Source organism: Emys orbicularis, chromosome 7 (assembly GCF_028017835.1).
Source record: "Emys orbicularis isolate rEmyOrb1 chromosome 7, rEmyOrb1.hap1, whole genome shotgun sequence".
Taxonomy (NCBI): Eukaryota; Metazoa; Chordata; order Testudines; family Emydidae; genus Emys; species Emys orbicularis.
In genome coordinates this window covers 44,212,690-44,240,051 of record NC_088689.1, presented here as the reverse complement: position 1 = coordinate 44,240,051, position 27,362 = coordinate 44,212,690, and the positions used below count along the sequence as shown (strand labels likewise).

Below are 27,362 nucleotides of genomic sequence, written 5' to 3'. Positions count from 1 at the left end.
AATGCCACCCCATCTGATATGTGTATTATAAAGAAATTCATTAATGTTTGTGAATCACTCAGATGCAATGATGAGTGCCATAAAAAAGCCCATACACAGGTTTTGAATGGTATACAGTAATTAAAGCATGTAGCCACACACTAAATGGTGAGGATAAAAAGAAATATTAATAGCTACCCATTCAATAAGCATTGCCTTTTTTTTTGTGTACTAATGAGATGGGGCCCTAAAGGAAAAAATAAATAAAAGTATGTGGCCATTTAATGCAAGATTGCATAAGAATGCATCCACATAAGGCAGCTGACTTAAGGTTGCATGGGCAACCTCACTTCTGGTATTCCCTAATTTTTGAGTGTTTTACCGTAACATTCTTTTAATGTAGTTTATTTATGTAGTTTTATTTACCGTAACAAACAGAACCAAATGAAACTTCATTAAATAATGATGAGTGCTACATGCCTATCTCCCACCATGGTATGCTGAAAATATTCCCCTCACTTTGTAAATTGATTTTAAGACATTTAGCAAGAATTAAATCCTTCCACTGCAGATGCATCATCACCTGCTATACACAACAAAGAGATGTTTACAGATATATTGAATAGCAGCAGTTTTTTTCTATATTATAATCAGTTAATGTGCATTCAATTTTCTTGTATTCCCCAAACTGCTCTTCCTGATCTATTTCTGTCTTAATATACAGTATGCAAAAGAACACAGATTATAGGATGAGTGCTCAGATTGTATGCTGTTTGATAAGTGATGCTTCTGCTTTAATATCTGTATTTATTGTGGCCAGATCAATGTCTCTGTGAGAAAGCACAAGCAAGTCTATATTGATACTGTTCTGTAGAAGTTTCTGCTATACTCACCATCAATCCATTTCTTTTCCCTTGCAGCTTTGTGTAGGTGCAAGTAAATAAAAACTTTCTGTCAGCAAATTGAAAGGAATATAGCAGCAAGATGTCTGCCCGAAGTGGGAAAAAGAAAATGTCCAAAATGTCACGCTCAAGCAGGGCAGGTGTTATTTTCCCTGTGGGGAGGATGATGCGCTACTTGAGGAAAGGAACATACAAGTACCGGATAGGTGTTGGAGCGCCAGTCTACATGGCAGCTGTCATAGAATACCTAGCAGGTAAATTAAGAGCCTCATTTTAGAAGTGCTGATCATGTACAGAGCCAAGTGAAGTCCATGGGCTATGCACACTGGCTGAGGGAGGGGGGGGGGGGGGGGGAGAACAAGCTCTAAAAGAGTATAGAATATACCAAAATGCATTTAATGGGATGAGGTGGATTCCTTCACATATTGGAGCAGCAGGGGCAGCGTGCTTGATCTCTATGTGGAAGGATCGTGTAACTGTTCTGCAATGATCTCTTTGCCTGATCTAAAAGTGTGATGGGCCATAAAGGGTGTTGCATTGAGTACTTTTTTCACAAAAGAGAGACCAATGTAGGACTTTGAGAGAGTTGGATGAGTATAACAGACAAGAAAAAAGGAGAATTCACGTTACTCTAATAGCATGTTCTAGTTAAATTAAACTACATTCTCTTTAACCGCATCTACCCTTACCAAAAAAAAGCCCACAAACAAAACCCAAAACAAAAAAACCAAAACTTGTTAAAGTGGCTGTGAAATGTGGTTGTGGTTCAGCTTTGTTATGAAACAGTTTCTGCTTGCTTACATGTCCAGAAAACAAACAAAAACCCAACCACCCCCCCTCTTTCCCCGCCCCCCCCACACACCTACCTTTAATGATGTTAGAGAATGTGTTTTAACTTTAGTAAATACCTAAGCTTTATGTGGTGCCATGAAATTGAACATAATGCACCAAGGATGGGGGTGGGGGAGGTGACACAGGTTGCTATTGCTGCACTAGGTTTTCCCCTATGAAGACATTCAAGTTCATATTCTTATTAAGATCTAGAAGAATTTAGCTTCAGTTTCACCATAATATAAATTTGTCCACATCACAAAATAGTCCCTTAGCATAATGTCATTGTACCTGTTGGGGGGAAGGTTCAGGTTGGAATTACAGGGATGTCACAGTTGAAGACTGAGGTGTATTAGGAGAACTGTGAGGAATCTGAGGCCTGGACTTGTTGAGTGTGCTGCAATTCACAATTACAGTTCCTTGCAAGAGCTGCATGGGGGAAACTTGCATGGAGCCTGCTTGCCCACGAAACAGCATATGTGTCTGTAGCAATTGCTATCTAGTCCCTTTTACACATATTTGATGCACCCTCCGTTATAACTCCTCTCCTTGTCAAAAAAATCATAAGGAATAAGTTTCCTTTTCAAATGCATAATACAGAAGGCTTATTTTGAGACATTGAAGAAATAAGCAAGTCTAGTTTTCAGGCTTTTGATTATGTATAACAGGAGGGAACAAAATGCTGGTGACACTTTCATATTCGCCATAAAGCAATTCTGGAATCAGAATTCACCTTTATCTAACACTGGTTTTGAAGTTAAAAGGAAAAATATTGTTTATATGGTACAAATACAGTTAAGTTTAAATAAAGCATTTCTGTTCACCTATGGCTCATCCAACTGCAAGAAATAATAAATCCAGAAAAATAAGTTAAGAATGAAATGCCACAGGAAAAAGATCCAACCTCCAGAGAAACAGACTCAAAGTCTGAAATGGTGGTTGTGCCTTCCTCTCTTTCATTTTCTAATATATTATCAATTAAGTTGTTCCAAAATCTCGAGTGTGCATTCGTAAATAAACCCATATTTACACTGTCCTATTTTATATATTAAAGAAACATTGTTTCCCTGACCATTGTAGGCGCCAAAATCCCTCTTAGAAGGATATGGTGAAGTTATGCTATACAAGGGCAGGGGCATGATTTGGGAAGACCTTGCAGAGCGTCCTTAACCCTCTGTGGCATGGAGCACAGCTCTAAGGGGATACTTGCATAGCTGAGAGGGAGATTGGGAAGAGTGAGGACAAGAGGATCCATTGTTACATGGATCCTCCAATCTCTCCTCCCTTCCTAGCAGCTGCCTTGGGCCTTCTGTCCAAATTTGGCCAAGTTGTAAGCCTTTGAAAAAGCTGCAGTTTGCATATACTCAGTAGAAAGGTCTTTGATTTTTAACAGTTAAAATCCTTGTAGCGTGCTCCAGTCTCACAGCTCCTACATGTGACTGGACTGTGCATTCACCATGCCCACACTGGCCCTGAGCCTGCTACTGCCCAGGGCTACAGGGGCTCAGAAGGACTTTCCCTGTAATTACTGCTCCTGACCAGGGTGAAGCTGGGTACTGGAACTGAGAACAAGGAGCCTGTCTCTCCTGTGCTCACAATGATCCCTCTGCTGGTACCCAGGCTGTGTGGAGGAGGAAGTCATCTGAGCTGAATACAGAAGGGAGAAAAGCTGGACTGAAGGAAGGAGGGGGAAGAAGTACAGCAGAACCCTGTTTATCTGATCCAATTGGTACCAGAGCCAGATCAGATAATCAAAAATTCAGATAATCCAGAGAATGGGAAAGTGCGAGGCTGCAGCACCGTCTAGCAGCCACAGGAGAGATCGCCCACTTCTGGACCTATGTGCGCTGGTTGTTCAATTAATAAGGAGAACTGGATAATGGAAGGTCAGATAAACGGGTTCTACTGTATATTGGTACAAGCAATCTGGTGAGATTGGGACTGGAGGGGTGGGGAGAGATTGGGACTGGTTAGGATAGGAGACTAGGAGCCGGGGGAGTGAAGGCAGACTGGGAATAACTGGGCAAAAGATTGGGATTGGAAGTTGGGGGAAGGGAGGTTTGGACTGCTTGAGCTAGGAGATGAACTGGAAGTCATGGGAGGCAGTTTGGGACTAGGAGCCATTTGGCAGGGGAGGAAGGAGCATTGAGATTGGACAGAAGAAACTGGAACTGGCTGGACAAGGAGACTGGGGCTAGGAACTAATCAGGAAGAATGGGCAGGTAGGGGGGAGAGACAGATCTGACAAGGAGATGGAGTGTTGGGGGCAAAATAAGACTGGCTGGGCAGAGCTACTGGGACCAGGAGCCAGGGGGAGATTGGGATTGGATGAGGAGCCAATGTTTAAAAGAACATTATTAAAGTTGCAAAATCAAGCAATCAGAACTTAGGAAACACCAGAATGAAGGTTGCCTGTGCAAACTAAATGTTCCACAGATCCCCTGCCTCCTTCAGTGCACAGGATGAACCTGCACTGGGATGAATGTATATGTACAAGGGAGTCAGATTAAGGTCACACAGGCAGTCTTAATTTTAGCATCTAATTCTTGAGTGCTTGATTTTGCAACTTTAATAATGTTCTTTTAACATAGGTAGTGTTTAATAGTTCATATATTAAACAGCTGCTAATAGTTTTTTACATAACTCATTACTAATAATTCCAAACAACTTTTACAGCTTTAACATTCATATTTTGCTGCTTAGGGTTTATTTTGTACACTAAGAAGTAGTAAAAACGGGAGGACGGGTTTGCAGTATTGAAGACCTCTTTTCCTCCTGTGGAGTTAAACCTCCTGTCAGGGGGGCTGGAATAATGTTTATAGTGGGGTGCTGAGAGCCATTCAACGAAATAGTAAACCAGTATATGATGGAAACCACTTCAAGCCAGGAGGTGTGGCAGCACCCCTAGTTCCAGCACCTGTGCTTTCTGCTGTTGTCCCTGGATGATAAGCCAAGTAGTTTTCTATAGATTTCCAGTGAGTTTTCCTTGGAGATTTTTGTATTTATACCTCTTGCGGTTATTTTTTTTTCTATGAGAAAAAAGTACAACATCACCAATGAAGGACTGATGCAATTGTGACTTGAACCCCAGTTAACAAAATTTTAAAAAGCAAGAGAAGAGCGGGACATTGGACATTCTTAAAATGAATCAATGCTCCAATATTATTTTTATGCTTGCTTAATGCAAAAAGATGCCCAACCAAATAACTCCCGCCCCCCATTAATATACTAGTAGAGGTACAAGGAACCAAGGAACAGGTTCTTCCTGTTTTTCACTATATACAAGGTTAAATTTGAGAAGTTAATGAGTCCCACTGATTGAGTTGAACATCGTTTTAAAAAAATTGTAGCAAATAAAGAAAAAAATCACATCTGCCTGTGTGTTACATCTAGATAAATCACAAAAAAGGTAACTGAGGTGGTAGGTCACAGCTGAAACCTTATTGCAAATCTAGAGAAACTACTTTTCACATAAACTATGGCATGACCATCAATCCCTGAAATTTCTGGAAGGGATTCACAACAGTTCATGCAGTCAGAATCTGGGTAGCAAGTTACCTACTTGCATCCAAACCAAAACTCTTCCTTCTGTAAAATGAATCTTCACACAGCTTTGTCAGTGCCCCTCAATCTAGACCTGTAGCATTTCCTTTCTGTTCTATTCTACTGGCCTTCACCATAATTCTATCAATGCACCTCACTCCTTGCCAGCAGCACTTTTACTTGTCTAGTCCTAAGAATCCTCACCATCAAGATTCTCTACTAGATTTTTGTTTTTTCCGTTGGATGCTCACACTGTTTTATTGTTGTAGGATTACTTGTGAATTTTGGGCTGCTGACATTTTTTGAAAGAGCATTTTAACTTGAGATTTGAAGAAAGCAATATAGAATTATATGAACCAATTTTTAGCACCCTGGCTTTTTACAGTGTCTGTTTAGAAAAGTAGGAAAGGATCACAAAATATTTTTTGTAATTTTACATAAACATTGACTTGTTTTGTTTCTGTTTTTCAGTAAGGAGTGGTATTTGTAATAAAAAGATTTTTAGCCTGATTTTCCTTTACACTAAAGCCACTTTACACTGCTTTGGCGATATAAAGTGGCATTAGTGTAAATGAAAGTCAGGCTGTTCTTATCTTGAGAACATTTGCCACCATAATAGGATAATTTCTAAGTAGATCAAACCTGGGATTTCAGTTATTTGCTATTGTCCCTTTAAAGCCAAAAAAAACCCCACATCTGGAAACGATACCTTACAGAAGTTGGTCAGAAAGATGCTGTGATACTGCACATCAGATTCTGGAGTGGGGAACAAGATGCTTGATTATTCCCTGAAGAAAGCCTGCACTCCAATTTTGTTAGATTTGTTGCTTTTCTGTTGCTGATTTTTGCCCCCAATGTGTTTGCAGCTGAAATACTAGAGCTAGCGGGGAATGCAGCAAGAGACAACAAAAAGGGAAGAATTGCCCCCAGACACATCCTCCTGGCAGTTGCCAATGATGAGGAACTGAACCAGGTATGCTTTCAGAATTTTAGTGTATGGTTGTCTGTACACTGTAGCTCAAGTACAGCTGCCATACTTAAAGTTTAGAAACAGTCCAGTGTGGTATTCCGATGAGTCCAAGATGGTTCCCACAACAGAAAATGAAACAAGAATCTGCCCTCCAACATAAGGACAAAAACTACTTTTATGCCATGGACTCTTATTTGTGTAAGGAATGGAAAAGGAAACTGTAGGTAATCCCTTGTTCTTTATGTCTTAAATGGCCACCTGCATGTTCTGTCAAGTAATTTGCCAGTAATATATGAATGCGTAGTTGACTTTGTGGGAGAGATTTTATTGTGCGTACTTCAGGATCCCATTCCTTCAGTGCTCCCATAAATAATGCCAGAATCTATCATTGTCACTTAGAGTTTCAGCAGTACTCTATCTGTAGTTTATTAATCTGATCCATAGCTGAGTTATTTTTTATACTAGGCTTGGCAGATGGAGAATTCCTTAATTGCTTTTATGTCTATAATTCTGTATCCCTAGCCAGCATCCTTTAATTTCAGGCTGTTTACCTTTGCTATTAAATAATTATTGTGAAGTGCATTGTTACTTTTGTATAATCATTACAGTACAAATGCAACAAATAGAATAAAATGAGTGTTTTAAATATTGTATACTCTACTTGTGTATAGTGCAGTGCAGTCTATGAGGACAGTTCTAGTCAAGAATGAGGGATTTTAATCAGATAAGTCATGCTTCTTTACACTGCCTCTCCCTGCAGTTGCTAAAAGGAGTGACCATTGCAAGTGGAGGGGTCCTGCCCAGAATTCAGCCAGAGCTTCTTGCCAAAAAACGAGGTGCCAAAGGCAAATCTGAAACTATCCTTTCCCCGTCTCCTGAAAAGAGAGGGAGGAAATCCTTGGTGAGCAAGAAGAGTGGAAAGAAAGCAAAGGCTACCAAAGCCCGGGCACCCAAAAAGGTAAGCAAAAACTAGGTTTGGTGTTTTGGGAGGTGGGAGAGACTGGTTGAATGAAGAATGATACAGGGGAATAGGAGAAATTAGATGGGTGCCTTCCCATTGCTTATTAGTTGATTGGTATCTTGTTTGTGACAACTGGAAGTGGGAGGTAGGGGTTGATAATGAGTGAGAAGTACATGGTCCAGGATTTTCTCTCAAAATAGTAGAAGATAGTGGAGAAATGAACCATCAGATTATTTCTGTAATGAGCTTCCAGAATCGTGGCAGTCACTGCTTAGAGGATACTTTTCAGGTACATTCACATTACCTTCTACAATACCTTTACGAAAACCCATACTGTCACTAGGATCCTGGAACATCTTTGTGGAAAGGATGCTCTAGCATATAAAACACACTTCCTCATCACCCACCCTTATTTTTTCCACCCTCCTTCCCAAGAAGTCCAACAACAAAGCAGCAGACCATCACCACCTTCTAGCTAACAACTGTAAAGTTTTCAGCCACACTACTATGACAGGATTTTTGGTAAAGATTTCCAGTGGTCAGAGAACTTGTCCTGACATGGGATATATATTTGGTGCTGAAAAGGATGCATTATATCAGACTTTTGTAATTCTCTCAGAGTAATGTCTCTGCATATTCACATCAGTCTCCATCTTCTCCTCTTACCTTTTGGTCTCTTGCTGGAGACATGATTTCAATGCTTTTAAAAATACAGGGAAACCCCGCTATAACGCGCCCCGCGATAATGCGAATTCGGACATAGCACGATCATAAGGTGGCTCCCGCCACCCCAAGCGCACAAAAAAAAAAAAAAAAAAAAAAGGGAACGTGCCTTCCCCACTGCCTCTTACCCCTTACCCCTGCTTCTCCTTTTGGCAGGAAGAGCCATTCTCCTCCCCAGCTGCTCCTCACTCTTCCTCTGCCACTTGCACATCTCCCCTGCTCTCTGCCCAAGAGAAATTGACAGGCTTGAAACTGACTGGCTTTAAATGCTAAACTTTTCGTAACCCCGCTATACCGCGACCCCGCATTTATCGCGATCGAATTTTTTGGACCCCAATCATCGCGTTATAGCGGGGTTTCACTGTATATATTTTTAATTGCAATTACATCTGTGAGAAGAATGAATGGGAGGTTTTGACTGCTAAACTTTCCTTCACCCTCTAGGCCATGGGGACAAAGCTGTCCTGTGTCCCCACCTAAAGTTTTTACCAAAAGTAGTAAACGTACTCACCGTGAGTGTACCCCCTTGTGTTAGAGTGCAGTGCTGCCAGAGATCCTTATCTCTAGCACTCCTTGCAGACCACTAGTCTTTGCACACTGGTCACCTCTAGGGTCTTCTAGTCAAGTCACTTAGAAGTTTAAAACCCATTCCACGGTAGCAAAAAGGTGCAACAAAGGCCAAGTAAATCTTTAAACTAATAACTTTTCTGCCCCCTCAGGGTCCACTGAAGTGCTTTTACTGGACCTATCTCAGGGCCTCCCACACAGGACCCTAACCTGCTTCTGCAGAGTTCTTTCTCTGTTGCTTCTTGTCTAGCAAGTTTTTTCCTTCACTGACTCCTCTCTCTGGGGACTCTAGTTGCTTCCCTTAGGGACGGGGCGGCTCCAGGCACCAGCGCACCAAGCGCGTGCCTGGGGCGGCAAGCCACGGGGGGCAGCCTGCTGGTCACTGTGAGGGCGGGAGTCAGGCAGCCTTCGGCGGCATGCCTGCGGGAGGTCCACTGGTCCCGCGGCTTCGGCGGCAATTTGGCGGCAGATACACCGAAGGCGCGGGACCGGCAGACCTTCCGCAGGCATGCCGCTGAATCCGCGTTACCAGCAGATCTCCCGCAGGCATGCCGCCGAAGGCTGCCTGACTGCCATGCTTGGGGCGGCAAAATACATAGAGCCGCCCCTGCTTAGAGAGCTCCCTGCTACATGCAGGCCCTAGTTTAAGGCTCTCCACCACTTGAGCCGCCCCTGCTCCCTGTATGTCCTGCAGGAGAGTCCTGCCTTCTCTGCAGTCTCTCCCCTATTGAGCTTCCTTAGTCTGCTTATAAGGTCCAGGTACCTAATTGATCATCACCTACCTCTGTCCCTGTCTAGCAGGAGGCCATCAGTCAATCACCCCTCAGGCAGAGCACGTATCTAATTGTGTTGTTTTCCCCATTGCTAGAAGTTGAATGGGGTTCTGAGTTCCACCTAACTCAAAACATTACTCTTGAGTCTCATTTGGTTTTTCTTTCCAAAACTTAATGAGACTACATACTCTGCATGTTAAGAGGTCTCTGAGATTTTGTTTGGATAGGACTAAGTCATTTAGGTCATAACCTAGACTTTTTGAAGCATTGGGGGATAAATGTAAAGTTAATGCCATTTCCGTACATCATCCATTGAAATGGATGAGATTATGCACTTACATCTTAGCTAGAGTACCTGAGCACTTTAGGGCTCCCTCTACAAAGGCTACAGTGGTATCAATTCATCCTTCTATAATGTTTTCATCATAGAAAACTACTCTGTTTACACCTTTATGCAGTACTATGTTGTTGACTTGGCACTTAGATACAATACTTACTTTGCAATCCTTGCTTAATTAGGATTGCTCAGCCTGTCTTTCTGGGTTTGTACTGCTTGCCATTCTGCCAGAGCTGGGAAAATGCAGAGACCACCTCTAAAAAGAAAGTAGAATTACTTAACAGTAACTGTAGGTATCTGAAAATAATACCTCTACATATTCACATCACTAGCCACCTTCCCCTCTTATTCTGAATTCTACATTCTCAAAACTCTGGGGTTTAGCAGGAGGAGTTGAGGTGTTAGTTTACTTGGCCTCTTACATCCTTTGGTCTGAATGTTCAGAGCTGTGAGGGGCATAGTTTTTTTCCTAGAAGACTCCTTAAGCTAGGCTGCACCAAGGGGTGCATCCCACAGGTGTGAATTTGCAGATGCAACACTCTTGAAAAACTACAGTTACTGGTGACAGGTTTCAGAGGGGTAGCCATGTTAGTCTGTATCAGCAGTGGTATAAGCTACGGGTGTAGGGTTAAATCGATCTAATGCTGCTAAATTCGATCTAAACGCGTAGTGTAGACCAGGGCTAAGAGACTAACAAATTTATTTGGGCATAAGCTTTTGTGGGCTATAACCCACTTCATCAGATGCATGGAGTGAAAAAAAGTAGGCAGGTATAAATATACAGCACATAACACATCTTTTCATGTGCTGTATATTTGAACTCGCCTACTTTTTTTCACTCCATGCATCTGATGAAGTGGGTTATGCTTATGCCCAAATAAATGTGTTAGTCTCCAAGGTGCCACAAGGACTCCTCGTTGTAGTTACTTGTGAGTAACTTTTCATCTAGGTCATCTGAGTGGTTGTGTGATGGGTAATTATGTGATAAAGGCGCCATTGGATTATGATTTATTTTCAAGTTCTAGTGGCTGCTCCCAGTTTGTTTTTTCTTATAAATTAGAGCATTTCGCTGTTATTTAGTTTGAATACTCATAAATTAATGCAGCACAAGTAAAATTACAAAAACAAAAATCCTCAATAAGCTGCAGACATATGTAAGTATTACTAAATCTTACAGTACCACAAACCTCCACTGTGCTCCATCTTTACTTTTACTATGTTTAGTAAATAGTAGAAAAGTCTTCTAATACATAACTTTGGGGTAGTAAAAAGCTGTGGTTTGGTTGTCATTCTATGAAGTTTAGATGAAAAGGCTATTGCTTTTATCTTTTGAAAGATTATAATCACAGACTTCTTTTTCCTGACTGTTATTGCTTCATTTTACCTTCTTTCCCCCAATAGAGCAAGCAGAAGGAGAATGAAAAAGAGGGGGCCTCAAATTCAACATCTGAGGATGGACCTGGGGATGGATTCACCATCCTGTCTTCTAAGAGCCTCATTCCAGGACAGAAGGTAATAGAAGTCAGAGAACAGATGTTATATAGTAAAATATGATCGCACCATGGAGTCTAACATCAGCAAAAGAATATTTCCCATCATGCATGAACACAAGCTCTCCCCCAGCATTCTGGCTCAGTTGTTTGGGATTTAAAGATGGATCCAAACCCCATTGAAGTCAGTCGGTTTTGGATTAGGCCCTTATAAGATTTGTCTGCAGACTGAAGATTTACAAGATCAAGACTGGATATTATTTCTTCCTGGTGAGAGTGAAATGATGATTTGGGTCTCCCAGTATAGCTATAGGAGAAGAGGGGGCTGTTTTAGTTAAGGCCTAGCTATGCTGCTTCTCGTTATGTTAACAAACCATGTTTTAATCTTCCAGCTAAAATGATTTCTAACAGTTTGGCTGGCCAGAATTCTAAAATATTTCTAACAGGATTTTGCCATGTCCACATTGTCCAGCTAAACTGTTTAACAAAACTCTCTCCTTCCTCTTTTTTTTCGCATGGTGGTCAGGATTTTTTTTTAGCTTCCTTAACCTCTTATTATCATTCTATTTGAAAGATACTGCATAATTTCTTACAGACTTAACTATGGAGATATCCTTCAAGCTTTTTCATTTTAAAGGATAGGATCTTTCAAAGAAAAATATATTTCATGAAATTTCTTCTGAAAATCCCCCCATAGGAGTTGCATGCCCTGCCTTATGAATCTCAGAACCTTTTAAAAATACTCAATAATTGGAGCCATATGTATGCTTTATCAGGCCCTCTTTGGCACTGGCTCCATTTGAGATCAGCACCTACGGCTGTTGGCCTGGGCCCCTTAGGCACAAGGACCATGTAGGCTTGTGCACCAAGTCAACAGCACCTCTCCCAGGTTTCAGTACTCCAGTGTGAATTTGGTTTGATTCACCAGAAACTGGACATGTTAGCCCCCACTCCTTCTGGTTCTTCAGCCCCTGCTAAGCCAGTGCTTTAGCATATGAAGGAGTAGCCCCAATTTACAGATTGCATACCACAGCACATAAATCTGGCAGGTTCTTTTGGAGCAATAGTGTAGCTAAGTGGATGAGTGTTGGGTCTGCTCTGTTTGAGATTTGGGTCCTGTTCCCAATTCCACCAGATGTGACTTTGTGCAGCCTCCCATTTACTTCTGTAAAATGGGGAGGGCTGATATTTACCCTACTCCTAGAGTAAAGTTATTAGGCCTTGCTCAATAATGAAGTGCACAGAATTCCACTCAGTGGAATTGGTAAAACTCATTGTTTTCTGGCTACCAGCCCCACATATCTTCTCCAGACCAAAGGGCATTTTCAACAGCAGAAGATTCAATTGTGTATCATCCAGAAGTTCAGGTCTGAATTTCTGCTTCAGAATGAAGTAGGGAGACTCAGTGAGGTTAGGGAGCATGCTCACTGCAAATGAAGTACTCACAGAATTTAAGAGCAAATCTCCAGCAAACTCTACTTAACGTGCAAATGGTGAATTTCCAAAGCTTATAGAGCTGTGATGTCATTTTTTGTGTGATAATCTCAATATTTCTGTCCTTTTTGTTGTTGTTGAGATTGAACAAAGAGAGAAATGAGACTGTAGAGTCTGTAGAATAGCTTTTTGAACTCTCATTAAGGCTTCAATTATTGGTTGTTTCCAGTTCTGATGTGTGGGTGGGGAATTAGGCCTGGTCTACTCTAAGAGCATATAAAAGTAAAGTTTAAAAGTTGGAATCAGACAACTTGACTACAGTAAAATGAATGACCCATGAAAGTGGGGTCCATCTGTCTTCTCTTGTAGTAATTTGGTATGAAAATGGTTTCACAATTAAAATTATTAGTTTAATTCTTTCTACATTCTCATTCTCATCTTGCAGCTTTCTCTGACACAAAGTGACGTCAGCCATATTGGCTCCATGAAAGTAGAAGGCATTGTTCACCCAACAACTGCTGAAATAGACCTCAAGGAGGAAATAGGTAAGGCTCTGTTGGAAGCAGCAAAGGCAAATCTAGCATTGGACTGATATCTGGTCTACTGGCTGACTGCTGAAATTTAATACTCTTTCATTTCTGTCCTGAAAACCAGGCTGGAATTGAGCAGGGATGGCAGGCTCCAGATATTTGCAGCTAATCAGTGACTTGCTAATAGTAGCCAACATACAGATGAGATGACAAATGCCATGATCAAAATAGGATAGGTTTGATATCTTATCATTCTCCCTTCCAAGTCAAGACTTGTTAAATCTTCTGTGGTCCGTAGTATTAAGACTAAGGGTATGTCTATACGTACAGCGCTGCAGCGGCGCAGCTGTACCAATATAGCTGCGCTGCTGCAGTGCATCTGGTGAAGACGCTCTATGCTGACGGGAGAGAGCTCTACCGTTGGCATAAAAAACCCACCTCTGCGAGTGGTATAAGCTACGTTGGCAGGAGAAGCTCTTCCACCAGCATAGGGCTGTGCACATGAATGCTTATGTTGGTGTAACTTATGTCGCTTAAGGGGGTGGAATATTTACACCCCTGAGCGACATAAGTTATGCCAACATAGGCTGTAGTATAGACAGCCTAATTGTGAACCTAGTTGATCCTTTATTACTGCCTTTCTTTCTCTTTTATTACTGCCTTTTAAAAGTTTTCATCTTTTTAGAATCCATGGGTGCTAACGCAGTTAAATAATCAATTGTTCTTCAAGTATTTTCCCTGTGGGTGCTCCACTTCAGGTGCGCATGCAGCTCTGTAGCCCTGGATCAGAGATTTTCAGTTAGCAGTGCCTGTTCAGCCCACGCACCCTATGCCTCCTTGTGTTGACACTGAGGCTATAAAGGAGTGCGCGGATGAACTGCCCTCAGTTCCTTCTCAACTGCCTTGGTCTGAGACGAAGCCTTGATGTGTCCTCCTTGAGCATGCCTCACTTTATCTTTCTTAGAATACTTCGTGTAGTTAGTTGTTAGTTTCAGTGTTGTTATAGTTAGTTAGTACAGTTAAGTAGGGAGAGGATCATTTCTCCTCTCTTTCCCTCTAGGGTACTTGTTTCCTCCTGGCAGGGCATGCCTGACTTCTCCAGGCTTCAAACGCTGCCTTTCATGCTCAGAGACCATACCGGTGAGCAACAGCCCCTCTAAATACTTCCATTGCTTGGGGGAGTCCTATATCACCAAGAAGTGCAACTTCCGTCTAGCCCTCAAACCCAGGGCGAGGAAGAACAGGGAGATTAAGATCAGATTAATCATGGAGCGCTCCCTTCAACCATCGTCTGAGCCAGGTCAGGAGACTCCCAACCCCTCTCCCTCTGCACCCACCCCCATTCATCTATCTCAGGATAGATCCAGCGCCTCTTCTATCTTAACACAACCTTCTCCTAAGAAAGGGGAGACATTGGAAGTGTCAGGGAAAGCTTCCAAAAACAGGAGCACAGACTCTCACCTGAAGGAGCCAGCTCCAAAAATGACCAGGTCTCTGGAGAGATCTACAGTCTCTGAAGCCTCAGCTTCTTGGCTTGATACCATTGACTGGAAGGACTCCTCCTCTGGTACCGGCGGGTCCGTGAAGTCCCGGAGTCCCAGAGACATTGCTCTGATAAAACTTCATTACCATCTTGGAGCAAGGAGGGCGAGCATAGACACTTGGGACGAGAACCATTGGGTTTGGCCCAGCCATTGGTACCTTTGCGTTCATCCCAGCTGTTACCTGCGTATTCTGCCCAGCCGTCGGTACCTATGCATTCGGCACCAAGCATGTAACAGTGCCAGGTATCATTGGCATCAACTTTTGTACGCCCACCAATGGTACCATCAGCAACTCTGTCAATGCAGCTACTGCATCGGTACTGATCTCTTACTCAGGATCGCAGGAGTTTAGGTATACAAGGGACCTCTCAATAACGGATGAGCAAGAATCCCCACTCCTCTTGGGTACTGAGCATCTGTAGGTGCTGAGACCCTGATCTCTGGATTACCGCCTCTGGTACTGCAGGACTTTCCACCGTTTTCTGTGGATGTTACCCCATTGGACTTGATGGAGGAAGATGAGGAAGACTTTCAGTTGGTCTCTTCTATTTCTGTTCAGGATTCTCAGACATGTCTCTCCAGGAAGCCTTTGTCTGATAGTTATATGGAGGATAGCACTTGCTATCAAGGGTGGTGGAACCAATCCTGCATGCCACACCCACTTTTATATGGGCCCCGCAATGGGGCATATTGGGCTGCCTATTAAAAGCAATTTGCCAGACCACTGGTACCATCTCATAGGGAGGCCAGAGTTGTTCAACTTTCCCATCCCCAACCTGTCCCCCCCACAGGAGGAGACAATTGAGGAACAGGAGGTTAAGGTGAGTAAGGAGATTACCCCTCAAATATATATTTCATCCTTGTCCCTGGACGAGGCCACCACTCCTTGGGAGATGTTTTTCTTCTATCCTGGAGGAGGGGACTGTTCTATGCATTCCCTCCAATGCCACTTAAACTAAGGGTGATGAACAAGATCAGATAGTTATCTGAACAGAGTTATCCTTACAGTGCTGACCTGGCTGAGACAAGATTGGTACTCTTACCCGCTTCACCCATGTGCCCAACCATCATTCAAGCTCCCAACCATTCCTCGTCTCCTATCACAGGATGTGGGTCGCATGCTTCTTCCCAACCTAGCGGATCTCGGCCTCAGAGCGTGGCTCCTCGATGGTTCACAGGGTTATAATCCTCCTGCTCTTCGGAAGTACAGCAGGTATTACTGAATAGTAGAAAGACATCAATCTGTACTACTTACTTGCAGAAATGGAAGAGACTCTTCCATTTGTGTTGTCACTGCCTTCTGCTTGAATCTGTGTCAGTTTCAGTCATCCTGGATTACCAATTGGATCTAAAGAAAGCAGGGTTATCAGTTAGCTCAATTAAGGACCATTTGGCCTTAATATCCGCTTTTTAACCTCCAGTAGAAGGGTTCTCCATATTTACTCACCCTGTGTCATCTAGGTTTGTAAGGGTTTGGGGAATTTCTATTCCCAGATTAGGGACCCCATCCCAATGTGGGACCTCAACCTGGTACTTAAATACCTTATGAGATCTCCATTTGAACCTATGGCAACCTGTTCGCTCTTGCATTTGTCCATGAAGACGGTCTTCTTAGTAGCCATCACATTGGCCCGAAAGGTCAGGGAGATTGGAGCTTGATGGCAGGCCCCCTGCCATCTCACGGCATTCTTTAAGGACAAGGTCTCTTAACGTCTATAAATTCTTGCCTGAAGTTCTACTGGAGTTCCCGAAGCCACATAGTTCCCTATAGGAATCCTGCTTACATACCTGGACGTTAGAAGGGCATTGGTGTTTTACTTAGATAGGACCAAGCAATTTAGAAAGTCACCATTTCCTTTGGAGATAGATCCAAGGAATCCTCAATTTCTAGTCAAGGACTATTGAAGTGGATTTCTGGATGTATTATTGCTTGTTATAAGGTTGCAGGTGTTCATCCCCCCAGAGGGTTATAGCACATTCAACCAGATCACAAGCAACTTCTATGGCACTACTGAAGAATGTACTGCGACAGACCCAGACCAGTGGGGTACAGGAGTCTGGTAGAGGGCAAATATACTGGTCACTGGATGAGTAGTTTTCTGTTCCCTGAGTGACCAGAGCAGGGGCTGCACTAGAGTAATCAGGAACCTGCTAGAACCAGTTAAGGCAGGCAGGCTAATTAGGACACCTGGAGCCAATTAAGAAGAAGCTGCTAGAATCAATTAAGGCAGGCTAATCAGGGCACCTGGGTTTTAAAAAGGAGCTCACTTCAGTTTGTGGTGCGAGTGTGAGGAGCTGGGAGCAAGAGGCGCAAGGAGCTGAGAGTGGGAGGGTGAGCTGCTGGAGGACTGAGGAGCACAAGTGTTATCAGACACCAGGAGGAAGGTCCTGTGGTGAGAATAAGGAAGGTGTTTGGAGGAGGCCATGGGGAAGTAGCCCAGGGAGTTCTAGCTGTCATGCAGCTGTTACAGGAGACACTATAGACAGCTGCAGTACACAGGGCCCTGGGCTGGAACCCGGAGTAGAGGGCGGGCCCAGGTTCCCCCCAAACCTCCCAATTGACCTGGACTATGGGTTCTTCCAGAGGGGAAGGTCTCTGGGCTGTTCCTCAACCCACATGGTGAATCTCTGAGGCAAGAAAATCCACCAATAAGCGCAGGACCCACCAAGATAGAGGAGGAACTTTGTCACAGTACCAATATCTGAAATATGTAGAGCCACTACACATGCTTCAATACATACATTTTTGAAACATTAGGCCCTGATCCAAGCTGTTAGATTCCATATAGCACTTGGTTCTGCAGTACTGTCTTCAGTTCTGGACTCTATTCTGAAATTCCCTCCTCCATTTGGGGATACTGCTCAGAAGTGGAGCACCGATAGGGACATTACTTGAGGAAGAGGTTACTCACCTTGTGCAGTAACTGGTTCTTGAAGATGTGTCCCCCTATGGATGCTCCACTGCCTGCCCTCCTCCCCCTCGGCTTCAGATTGTTCCTTAAGGGATGTTTGGGTAGAGAAGGAACTCAGTGTGGTTTGCCTGCACACTCCTATATAGCCTTGGTGTTCAGCATGAGGAGGCATTGGGTGCATATGCATGCTAAACGGATGCTGTTAACTAAAAATCTCCGATCAAGGGCTTGAGAGGCACATATGCACCTGAAGTGGAACACCCATAGAGACACACATCTCGAAGAACCGCCGTTACTGCACAAGGTGAGTAATCTCTTCATATATCCCTTTCTGTATTACAATTATTTTGTATTTGCATTTGAAAAAGCTCAGAAGGAAATGAAATGTATTCATAATACTACTTATGTCTTTCGTTGTAGATCTCACATGCTTTGTAAACATCAGTGTCGTAAGCCTAACACCACTCCTGTGAGATAAGGAAGTACCATTATCCCCATTTAATAAGTGGAGAATCTGAGGCACAGGGCAGTGAAGTTATTTGCCCAAGATCAGTTGCAGTCAGGATCCCAGAAATAGGCATAGGGTCAGGGCTTTATACAATCATTCAGCAAGGATTTCATCCCCATTGGCATCTCAACTGTTTGTTTATTTTATAAATGATTGCAGAAAAACAATTGGATGAGTTACCTCAGCTGATTCTGGAAGTCCAATAAAATACAATTTCTGCTGGCACAATTCTCCCGATTGTTCACTTTCTCCACCAGAGAACTGAAGTGAAGTTGCAGAGTAGCGATATCTCTGCCAATAAGCACTGTATCATCTTCTAAATGGCTGAACCCGGCTTTTAGGTTAGCAGTTTTGTGGTATTCTTGGAAAATTCTTGCAAGGCACATTTTGTATTTTGATTAGAATTTTTTCATATACTGTGCACAACTTATTTATGATAGTTTCTAGTATGAGATATCTGGTTCCCATGCTTTCATCCTTCTCAGGGCTATCTGAGGAGCAAGTACTGCAAACCCTACTATACACTTTTCTTTAAAGTAAACCTATACTACAAAAAAGATGGCATATTTTATAGAGAACTAAAGTTCAGGTACTTCAGATAATGAAATACTAACTCACTGTACCAAAACCAGTAAAAAAAAGTATTACATGCTGTGTTATTTTCAAGAACTCAAATAATAAGCAGACGTGTTGGACAGTACAAAAAAGCATACCTTAACTTCAAGATTTTATTATCTTATTTATTAAGATCTCATATTATCGGGAGATGACTTAATTTAATTATGCATAGTAAGAACAATGATGGTCAAATGTAACTGGCATTTAGAAAAATTTAGCACATTTAAACCTTTTAAATTTCCCATTCACGTATATCCTCTCACTTTTTCATTATCATAATATCAGGAAAAAAAATAGAGGTGGCTTTCTGTTTGTGATGTCAGAATCTCATTTTTACGATATATCCGGAGAACTGAACAGGCTTCACTTACAAAAATGCATTTTTAAAAAGTTAAATACAACATTATTTCCTCTTGGTTGTTTATATACTAACCTTTTTGCTGAGTGAAGTAGGAAAAAGGGAATTTTTTAGTTTGTTCAAGGTGAAGAATACGTGATCATTCCACATGGTTTAAACATACAATGTTTATTTTGTACATTTTTAGTTCACACATGTTAACAAACATTTATTCATTTGGCTCTTGTAAAATGCATAAATGTTAATAAAAATAAATATTAATAATAACAGGCAGTTTAGGATTGATAAATAAATCCTGGCGAATAAGAGTGAATCAAGATAATACATGTATAATTTTTGTTCTTGAAACAATCTGCAGTTGTATTTTCTTTTAAAAAGAAATAGTTTGTTTTGTTTGTTTCAAATAAAAGCCTTTTGCTTTGTTTCCTTGCAGGCAAGGCCTTGGAAAAGGCTGGAGGGAAAGAATTTTTAGAAACAGTAAAGGAGCTCCGCAAATCACAAGGACCTTTGGAAGTTGCTGAAGGTAAAAAGGGTGCTATGTTATCTTTTTGAATATATCAGCTTTTCCTCCTCCCAAATACTCATTCCTTTCTCCTGCCACTCTGATCTGTTCTTGGGTTAATCTAGAGCTTTGTCTACACTAGGAAATATTTTTTTTAAAATCTCTTTGGTGATGTAGAGGCTCCTGTGCCTTCCTCCTAACTGGTGCTGGGGATATACCTGGATGACACGGAGGGGGCTAGGATCCCCTTGTTCTGTGCCCATCACATGGCTTTGTTTTTTAGCCCCATGGTAGTAGTTAGGCTGCCTTAACTTACACCAGGGGACCATTTCTGCCCATGGCAGCCCCAAGATTGGGGGAATGCAAAGGTGAGTTTTATGACCTTTGACCTATCCTCCACCCCCAGACTTGCACATTGTGTGTTCCTCAGCCATAGCTAAGGATCTAGCTCACAGTATAATATATTCAGTATAAAAAGAGCAGTATTCATAAGTTACCTTGTATTAAACCAATTTTATTAGAACTAATAATCAAAGCAGAAGTTTTCCCTAACTGTACATTAATTGTTTGAATATAAATATAGATGTAAATCTTGTGATTATCTTTTTCCTTAAATTGCTATTCTCCACCCCGGCACAACAGCTATATTATCAAAAATATAATTATGAAAGAAATACTTGTGGAAATTTTAAAATATCTGTGGCAATGTATAGCTCTGAGCTTACTTTGTGGAGGTTGCATCTTACTTGTGAACAAAATTATCTGATTTATAGGGATTGAAGATGGAAAAAAGATTATATCCAATGTTCCCTATAATATATTTTCTAATACATTGTCCAATCTTGTGTCTCAGAACCAGAGACTGGATGTCGTAAATAGTCTCATTTTAAAAATCCCACAAATAAATAGCCTAGTTTTAAAAGTCCCAAGCAAAGGGCCATCCACCACTACTCTTGAGAGACTTGCTACAACTTATTTTACCTCACTATCACACTGATTCCTAAACACTTTTGGAGTAAACTACTTTTTTACCCATTAACATCAATGGAAAATAAATGGTCTTCATTCAGGTAACCTGTTGCTAGGGAAGATAACAACCCCAATGAAATGAATGTATTTCCCATTTGTGTTGTCACATGCTGTGTCGGTATTTTTAAAATTGCCACTTTCATTATTTTAGATGCTAATGTATGATACTAAAAGTTTTTAAAATGGCTGGAGCTCTCCTGTAAATACTGTGCTCCATCCCAAAGGTGACTGACTGTATGTTAAAGTGATAGATCAGAAAATTCTTGTGTATATTTTAAGCAGCACCACTGATAGGTAAGGTTTCTCAACAATTTCCATTATAATATGAGTAAGGAGTAGAGATGTTATTTTACCTATGTTTTTGGCATTGTTGTGAATACTGTGTCTAGTTCTGGTGTCTGCAATTCAAGGATGTTGATAAATTGGAGGGTTTAGAGAAGAGCCACGAGAATAATTAAAAGATTAGCAAACGTGCCTTATACTGAAACACTCAAGGAGCTCAATGTATTTAGAGAAGCTTAGGGGGTGACTTGATTACAGTGTATAAGTACCTGCATGGGGAACAAATATTTAATAATGGGATCTCTAATCTAGCAGAGAAAGGTATAATACAATCCAATGGCTTGAAGTTGAAGCTGTACAAATTCAGACTGGAAATAAGGTGCACATTTTTAACAGTGAGAGTAACTAACCATTGGAACATCTTACCCAGGGTCCTGGTGGATTCTCCATTACTGGCAATTTTAAAACCAGATTGGATGTTTTTCTAAAATATAGTCAAGGAATTATTTTGTGAAAGTTTTATAGCCTATGTTATAAAGAAGATCAGACTAGATGATAACAATGGTTTCATCTGGCCTTCTAATCTACAAATAAGACCCTGTTTTCAGTTGCTTACAACTTTGCCAAACTTTATCCATTTCCTTGAAGTTGAGTGGGACCCCGGAGAATTGGATTCTATTGCAGCCTCTGCCACCAAGTTCCTATGTGACCCTGGGTGGGTCATTTAAACCATACTTTTCATAGTTGGGCACTAATTGTATGTTCCTCGTTTTCTGGGTGGCCAATGTGAGACACCTGGTGACAGATTTGAAGAAGTGCTCTGCACTCACAACTGCAACTGAGGTTGGTTGGAACTGTACTTTCAACATATAAAGTGCTATCAAAATATTAAGTACTCTGAAAAATCACCACCTAGGTGCCTCAAGCTGGACATTCAAAACTCTTGGACACTTTTGATCTTAATCTCTTTATGCCTCTATTTCCCATATGTAAAATGGGAATAATAAGACTATCTAATCTCAGAGGGGTGCTGTGAAGATAAATTCATTAAAAATCTATGAAGCTTTCAGATATAATTGAGAGAATACCATAGAAATGCCCATCAGAAAATTAGTAATACTGTATTCAGTACAGAGTTTGAATGATGTGTGTTAAATAAGGCCTGAGACCACACACTGAATGAGGATAAAGACAAGTATCTGATCATGTAATTAAATAACTGTATCTTAACATATAGCACAAGGGGGGCTATTAAAGTTGCAAGTGCAACCTTAATTCTGGAACATATCCTAATTTTTGAGTGCTTGATTTTGCAGCCTTAATGTTCTTGTAACAGTTTTCTGGAGTGAATAATAATTAGTGTTGTGAGTGAAGTGCTTTGGGATGGAAGATGTGATAATTGTAAAATGATTATATTAGAAACTAATCATCACTTTTTCTTTATGTATTAGCTGCCCTCAGCCAGTCCAGTGGACTAGCAGCAAAGTTTGTGATCCATTGTCACATCCCACAGTGGGGTTCAGACAAATGTGAAGAGCAACTTGAGGAGACTATTAAGAACTGCTTAACAGCTGCAGAAGACAAGAAGTTGAAGTCCGTGGCTTTTCCACCTCTCCCCAGTGGCAGGTATGAATCTTTACCCAGAAGAGGCTGATATATTATTGCAAATTGACTATTGTAAGGGGCATCTGTGGCAGGAAGGGGGATTATTATAGAGGCCAGATTCTACTTCCATTGAAGTCAGTGGCAAAACTCCAGTTGACTTCAGTGGTGCAGATTCAGGCACAAAGTGCTCTTCTCGAGTAAAATGGTATGAAGTGTCATTTTTGCATGAAGTTATCAATAAAAAAAACTTTATAATAAATTATGTAGAACATAATCTAATAAAAAGGAGATCCAAATCTGGTAGATCAAAAATTGGGCCTACCAACTATGTTTTGTGTTGTTGGTGAATAATTCTCTTAGTCTCTGGGCCTAATTTACAACTGCGTTATTTCAGTTTTATGCTACCTAATCTCACAATGATGTTTCTCACTATAAAACTCTGTTAGCTTCAATGCCAGCATAAAATTGGATATAAATAATAGTGAACCAAGCGCCTAGTCTATGCCTGAGCAGTTTGATAGAAGAAGGTAAATTTTGGTTTGTTTATATAGGTTTTCCCAAGAACACCCATTAAACAAGATAGTTGTTCAAAATCTTTTCTTTTAGATAAAAATTGTTTTGTTTTTAGAGTCTGATTCTGCTCTGAAAAGCAACTGTAAAAATCATTGTGGGATTGCAGGTTTGTCTCCCAATAATTAGCAGATCAAATGTGCTTGGTTGACAAGTAAAAAACAGTGTTTTGCTATTTTTTTAACTGCCTGCCCACTAACCCACTTTGGACTCTGTCAGTAACAAAGCTTATGCAAGCCAATTTAAGTCTTCATTTACATTTATGCAACCCTGCTGGCTGCAGCAGATGCTCTTAGTTACACTTGCACAATCTTTTATGTTTGAGTTTGTAGAGATTTAAATGATTGGACCAAAGTAAACGATTTTGTTGGTTACTTACAAGAAGGAGTAGATGCTATCTTACTCTTTCTCATTGTGTGGGCTCTACTGAGTTAATAGGAATAAAAAAGGTTAAAAAACCCCTTATTTTTACTCCTAAAATGAGCAGGTGTCGCTGAATGCACAGAAAGAGCTGATCTGATAAGTAATATGCTATTTTTACATAATCACTTTTCAAACTAGGATCATATTTTTAAAGGGATCAGGATATAAGTGTAAATGGAAATGGAGTATAATTTAATGCATGTGTTGTTTCATTCACTGTTTCCGTCCTTGGTTTGACTGTGTTTTAGTCAGTCAGGTTTGATAGGTCAATAGTGTTCTCTTTCTATTATTAAATTGTAGCTTTTAAAATAAATTTGATTTCTAGTTTTCAAATTAGTGTAATCTCCACTGTGACCCTCTTCTTTAGAGTGCTTGTTCATATATATTCCATGCTTGGTGCACACGCACCCCATGCACTCGAGATTGGAGTTTTTGGCCAGTAGTGTCTATTGGGGCTGCACATGTGCCAACTGTCCTGGTGCTTCTGTCCTAAAGACATAAGGGGCGGAAGGGCCCAACTGCCACTTCTCACCATCCATGGCTGTGAGATGGAGCCCCCGTGTCTCCCTCTCAATGTATCACTTCTTTCATAATCTCTAAAAGTAAAAGGTATTTATTAGTGTTCATTAGGATAGATAGGGTTAGTTGGATAATTACCTGTTGGAACATTCTGAATAGGCTTTCTTTTGTTGATAGTTTGGGAAGTTTTTATGTTCCTTCATTATTATTTTCCTCCCTGAGATCTTTTTCCTGTTAGTGGCACTTAGGGATGTCTCATCCTAAAGCACATGATTTTAAATATTGCCTCTTTCATGAGGCAGCAATTCCTGTGTCTCTCGAAGTCTTTTTTATTTGGGGAATCCCATATCTCCACTAAATGCTTGGTGTGCAAATCCTTTTCTAAAAGGACTTTAAAATCTAGGGAGGCAAATCTAAAAATGTTTTTATTAGACTGCTCCATGGGACCAGCCTCTGATCTGGGCACAGCTGGACAAGTTCCACCATAATCCAGAAGTGCTCCAGTGAATTATGGATCCACTAGATTCAAGGTTCCATCTTCAGATTCCAGTAGGATGATTATTAAGTCCTCAGAGGAAAAGGAGCATTGCTGCTTTGCTAAAGTGAAAGATAGATCCTCTCCGGGAACTTCTAAAAAGATGTCTAAGTCTACGTACTGCTCCGATTCAGAAGAGGCTCCATGGCCCAAATTGGGTATTGTGGGAGCTTAGAGGGAGAATGGTGTGAGACTTTGGTATTGTATGACAACCCAAAGTTAGCTGCCTCAGGTACTCAGACTAGAGCATCAGAGGTTACTTGAGCACCGAGTGTCAACCAAGAATTGCTCCAAGTGAAAAGGACCCAAAATTCCTTGACTTATTTGGTCATGAGTGTTTCTCTACCATCTTACAATTCAGAAATTTGAATTATCAAGCATTGCTGGTTATGGTTTTTTGAACTAAAACAAATTTTTGGATTTTACTGATAAATTACCTCAGAAAAGCAGAGAGGAATTTAAATCTTTAGTTACAAAGGGAGACTTAATAGCTAGAACATCCTTACAGGTACCTCTAGGCGCTTCTGACCCTGCTTTACAATCCACAGCAACACCAGAAATTATGGGATGGGCACCCTGGCTCCAAAGTTCTGGCAAATAACTGTGGAGAATCTTCTTTCTGAGGGCTCAGACCATCTTAGCTTTAAGACTGCCGATATGCTCCACACGTGGAAAGATTCCCAAATCACACTTCACTGTCTTAGGGTTCATACACCTGGTACCAAGAGAAAAGAGTTCCTGAGTTCCCACCCAAGGTAGTTTCAGACTTCCATTTGAATCAAATGTTCTGTCTGCCAGTATTCTTTCCCAAATGGCATTCTAATCAAGGAGGGTCGAGGTTGCACATTTTACACGTTTGCATGGCCTCAGCGTTTTGCTTTCAAAGGACCAAGCCCTTCAGAGCTTTCCCAAAATCATTTATAGAATTAGCTGAAAGAATGAAACGGTCAAGTGATTTCAGGCCAGTGTATGGGTTTCAGGGTGTATTAAGCTTTGTTATGAGTTAATTAGTTTAGAATCCCCAATTATATTAGAGCTCACTCTACTAGAGCACAGCCAGCCTCTGCTGCTTCCTTGTAAAGCATTCTCACTTTGGACATCTTTAAGGCAGCTACTTGGGATTCAGTGCATAATTTTACCAAGCATTACTTCATAGTGGAAGCATTGAGGTCTCATGCTTCCTTTGGCAGAGCTGTGCTGCAATCTTTATTTAAATGGACTCTGAGCACCCACCTCCACGCATCAGATCACTACGTGGAAGTCAACAAGAATGGAATATACATGGACAAGCATTCGAAGAAGAAAAGTTACTTACCTTTACAGGTAACTGGAGTTCAAGATGTATTATTCATATGTATATTGCCTGACCCACCCTCCTTTCCCACTACTATGGAGTCCTATTGCACTGGGATTCTGCAGTGGTGAAGGAACTCAGTGGCGAAGGATCTGAGTGACGATTGGGCCCACACCATCCTTTATGTCCTCCGTATGGGAGCATGAGAACATGCAGGGCACAGGCGCAGCCCCACAGACACTGCTGGCCAAGACACCAATCTCACCTGCATAGGGAGCATGCACACCAAGAGTGGAATATATATGGACAAACCATCTCAAATGAACTTCAGTTACTGAAAAAGGTAAGTAACTTTTACTTTCACTTACACTTAAATTTGAGAATACATCCTGCTAAACAAGCAAAGGAACTAGTCCTGAGAATTATATCCATACCAAGTTTCAGATTTCAAACATTTTTGTTGTAGTTTTGTTCAAAAGAATGTTAGGGATTTTTGCTGGCATTTTTTTTTAAGAGGAGAAGGGGGAGGGGGGGTTGTTTTACAACGAGAACATATTTTTTCCACTCCCCTTTGAGTGGGGGGGGAAGTTGCTTGAACTTCTATGCCTGGGGGGGGGGGGGGGGAAGAGAGGTGGGATATGTAGGCATAGACCATTGATGGAAAAGGTCAACCCTAAAAATGAACATTTCAGAAAGATGTGTGAAAACAAATGTTAATTGAAACTGTTTTGCAACATTATAGTAACTGCTGCTGGTGAGTATAATACAGTGTCATTGACTTCATGTTGCTATGAAAAACTAGAGTTTTATTTCTTGACTTGTGTGTTTTATACTTGCAATTAGTGTTGCCTTAATGCAGGATTTCTCATGTAATAGTATATATACTCATTTTGAAAATGCATTTTGTTCTTTTCAGTGTCATGAGTACAGTGTTTCCATGCACAATTAGAATGACTGAATTTGAGACTAACTTCCTCTTTTCCTTTTCTTCTGCTGCGTAGAAACTGCTTCCCAAAACAGACCGCAGCCCAGGTGACTCTCAAAGCCATTTCCACCCATTTTGATGACACTAGTTCTTCCTCCTTGAAGAACATTTACTTTCTGCTTTTTGACAGTGAGAGCATCGGAATCTACGTGCAAGAAATGGCCAAGCTAGACACCAAGTAGCTATGGCAGCCAAATGAAGCTTTATTTTTCAACATAAATTTGAGTAGCATTAAAGAATTAGAGGTGGGTTTTATTTTTAAAATGTGGTGAAGAGGGGGAATGTTAGTCGTTTGATGTTTTGTGACTTAATGGAGAGCTTTGCTATGGAGGAGAGGGTTTAGTCTGTGATTAATTCTTGCTATAGATACCCCCTACCATTTTATATCACCTTAAAGAAATCTTGAGTAGTTAATTTGCCAGCTCTCTTCAAAAGTTTGTTTAAATGTGTCTTGCTTTTTTAGTTTAGGACTCATTTTAGATTTGTAGCTTTGAATTTTACACACACACACACACACACACACACACACACACTTCTTTGTTCCCCTTTCTTTTTTTGAGGGTGGATGGCAAAATGTTAATTTTTTTTGTCTACATTCCATGTTGGAGAGAGAATTTTAAAGATGTACTAGGACCTTC

The 27,362-nt window shown here is 41.1% G+C and overlaps 1 protein-coding gene across 4 annotated transcripts; it reads left to right on the top strand.

The window, feature by feature from the left end:
• The first annotated feature begins 963 nt into the window (after positions 1-963).
• LOC135880952 (core histone macro-H2A.2) lies at positions 964-27,176 on the top strand. Of its 4 annotated transcripts, none has more exons than XM_065407387.1 (8): positions 964-1,135; positions 6,122-6,228; positions 6,986-7,171; positions 10,988-11,098; positions 12,956-13,055; positions 19,414-19,503; positions 22,245-22,419; positions 26,741-27,176. In XM_065407387.1, exons 1-8 carry the CDS (start codon positions 964-966, stop codon positions 26,904-26,906), a joined length of 1,107 nt encoding a protein of 368 aa, XP_065263459.1. In that variant the 3' UTR covers positions 26,907-27,176. The 4 variants fall into 4 exon arrangements, with proteins under 4 accessions (XP_065263459.1, XP_065263458.1, XP_065263457.1 ...); XM_065407386.1 differs by having other exon boundaries at positions 6,986-7,183; positions 10,994-11,098; XM_065407385.1 differs by having other exon boundaries at positions 6,986-7,183.
• The last annotated feature ends 186 nt before the right edge of the window (positions 27,177-27,362 follow it).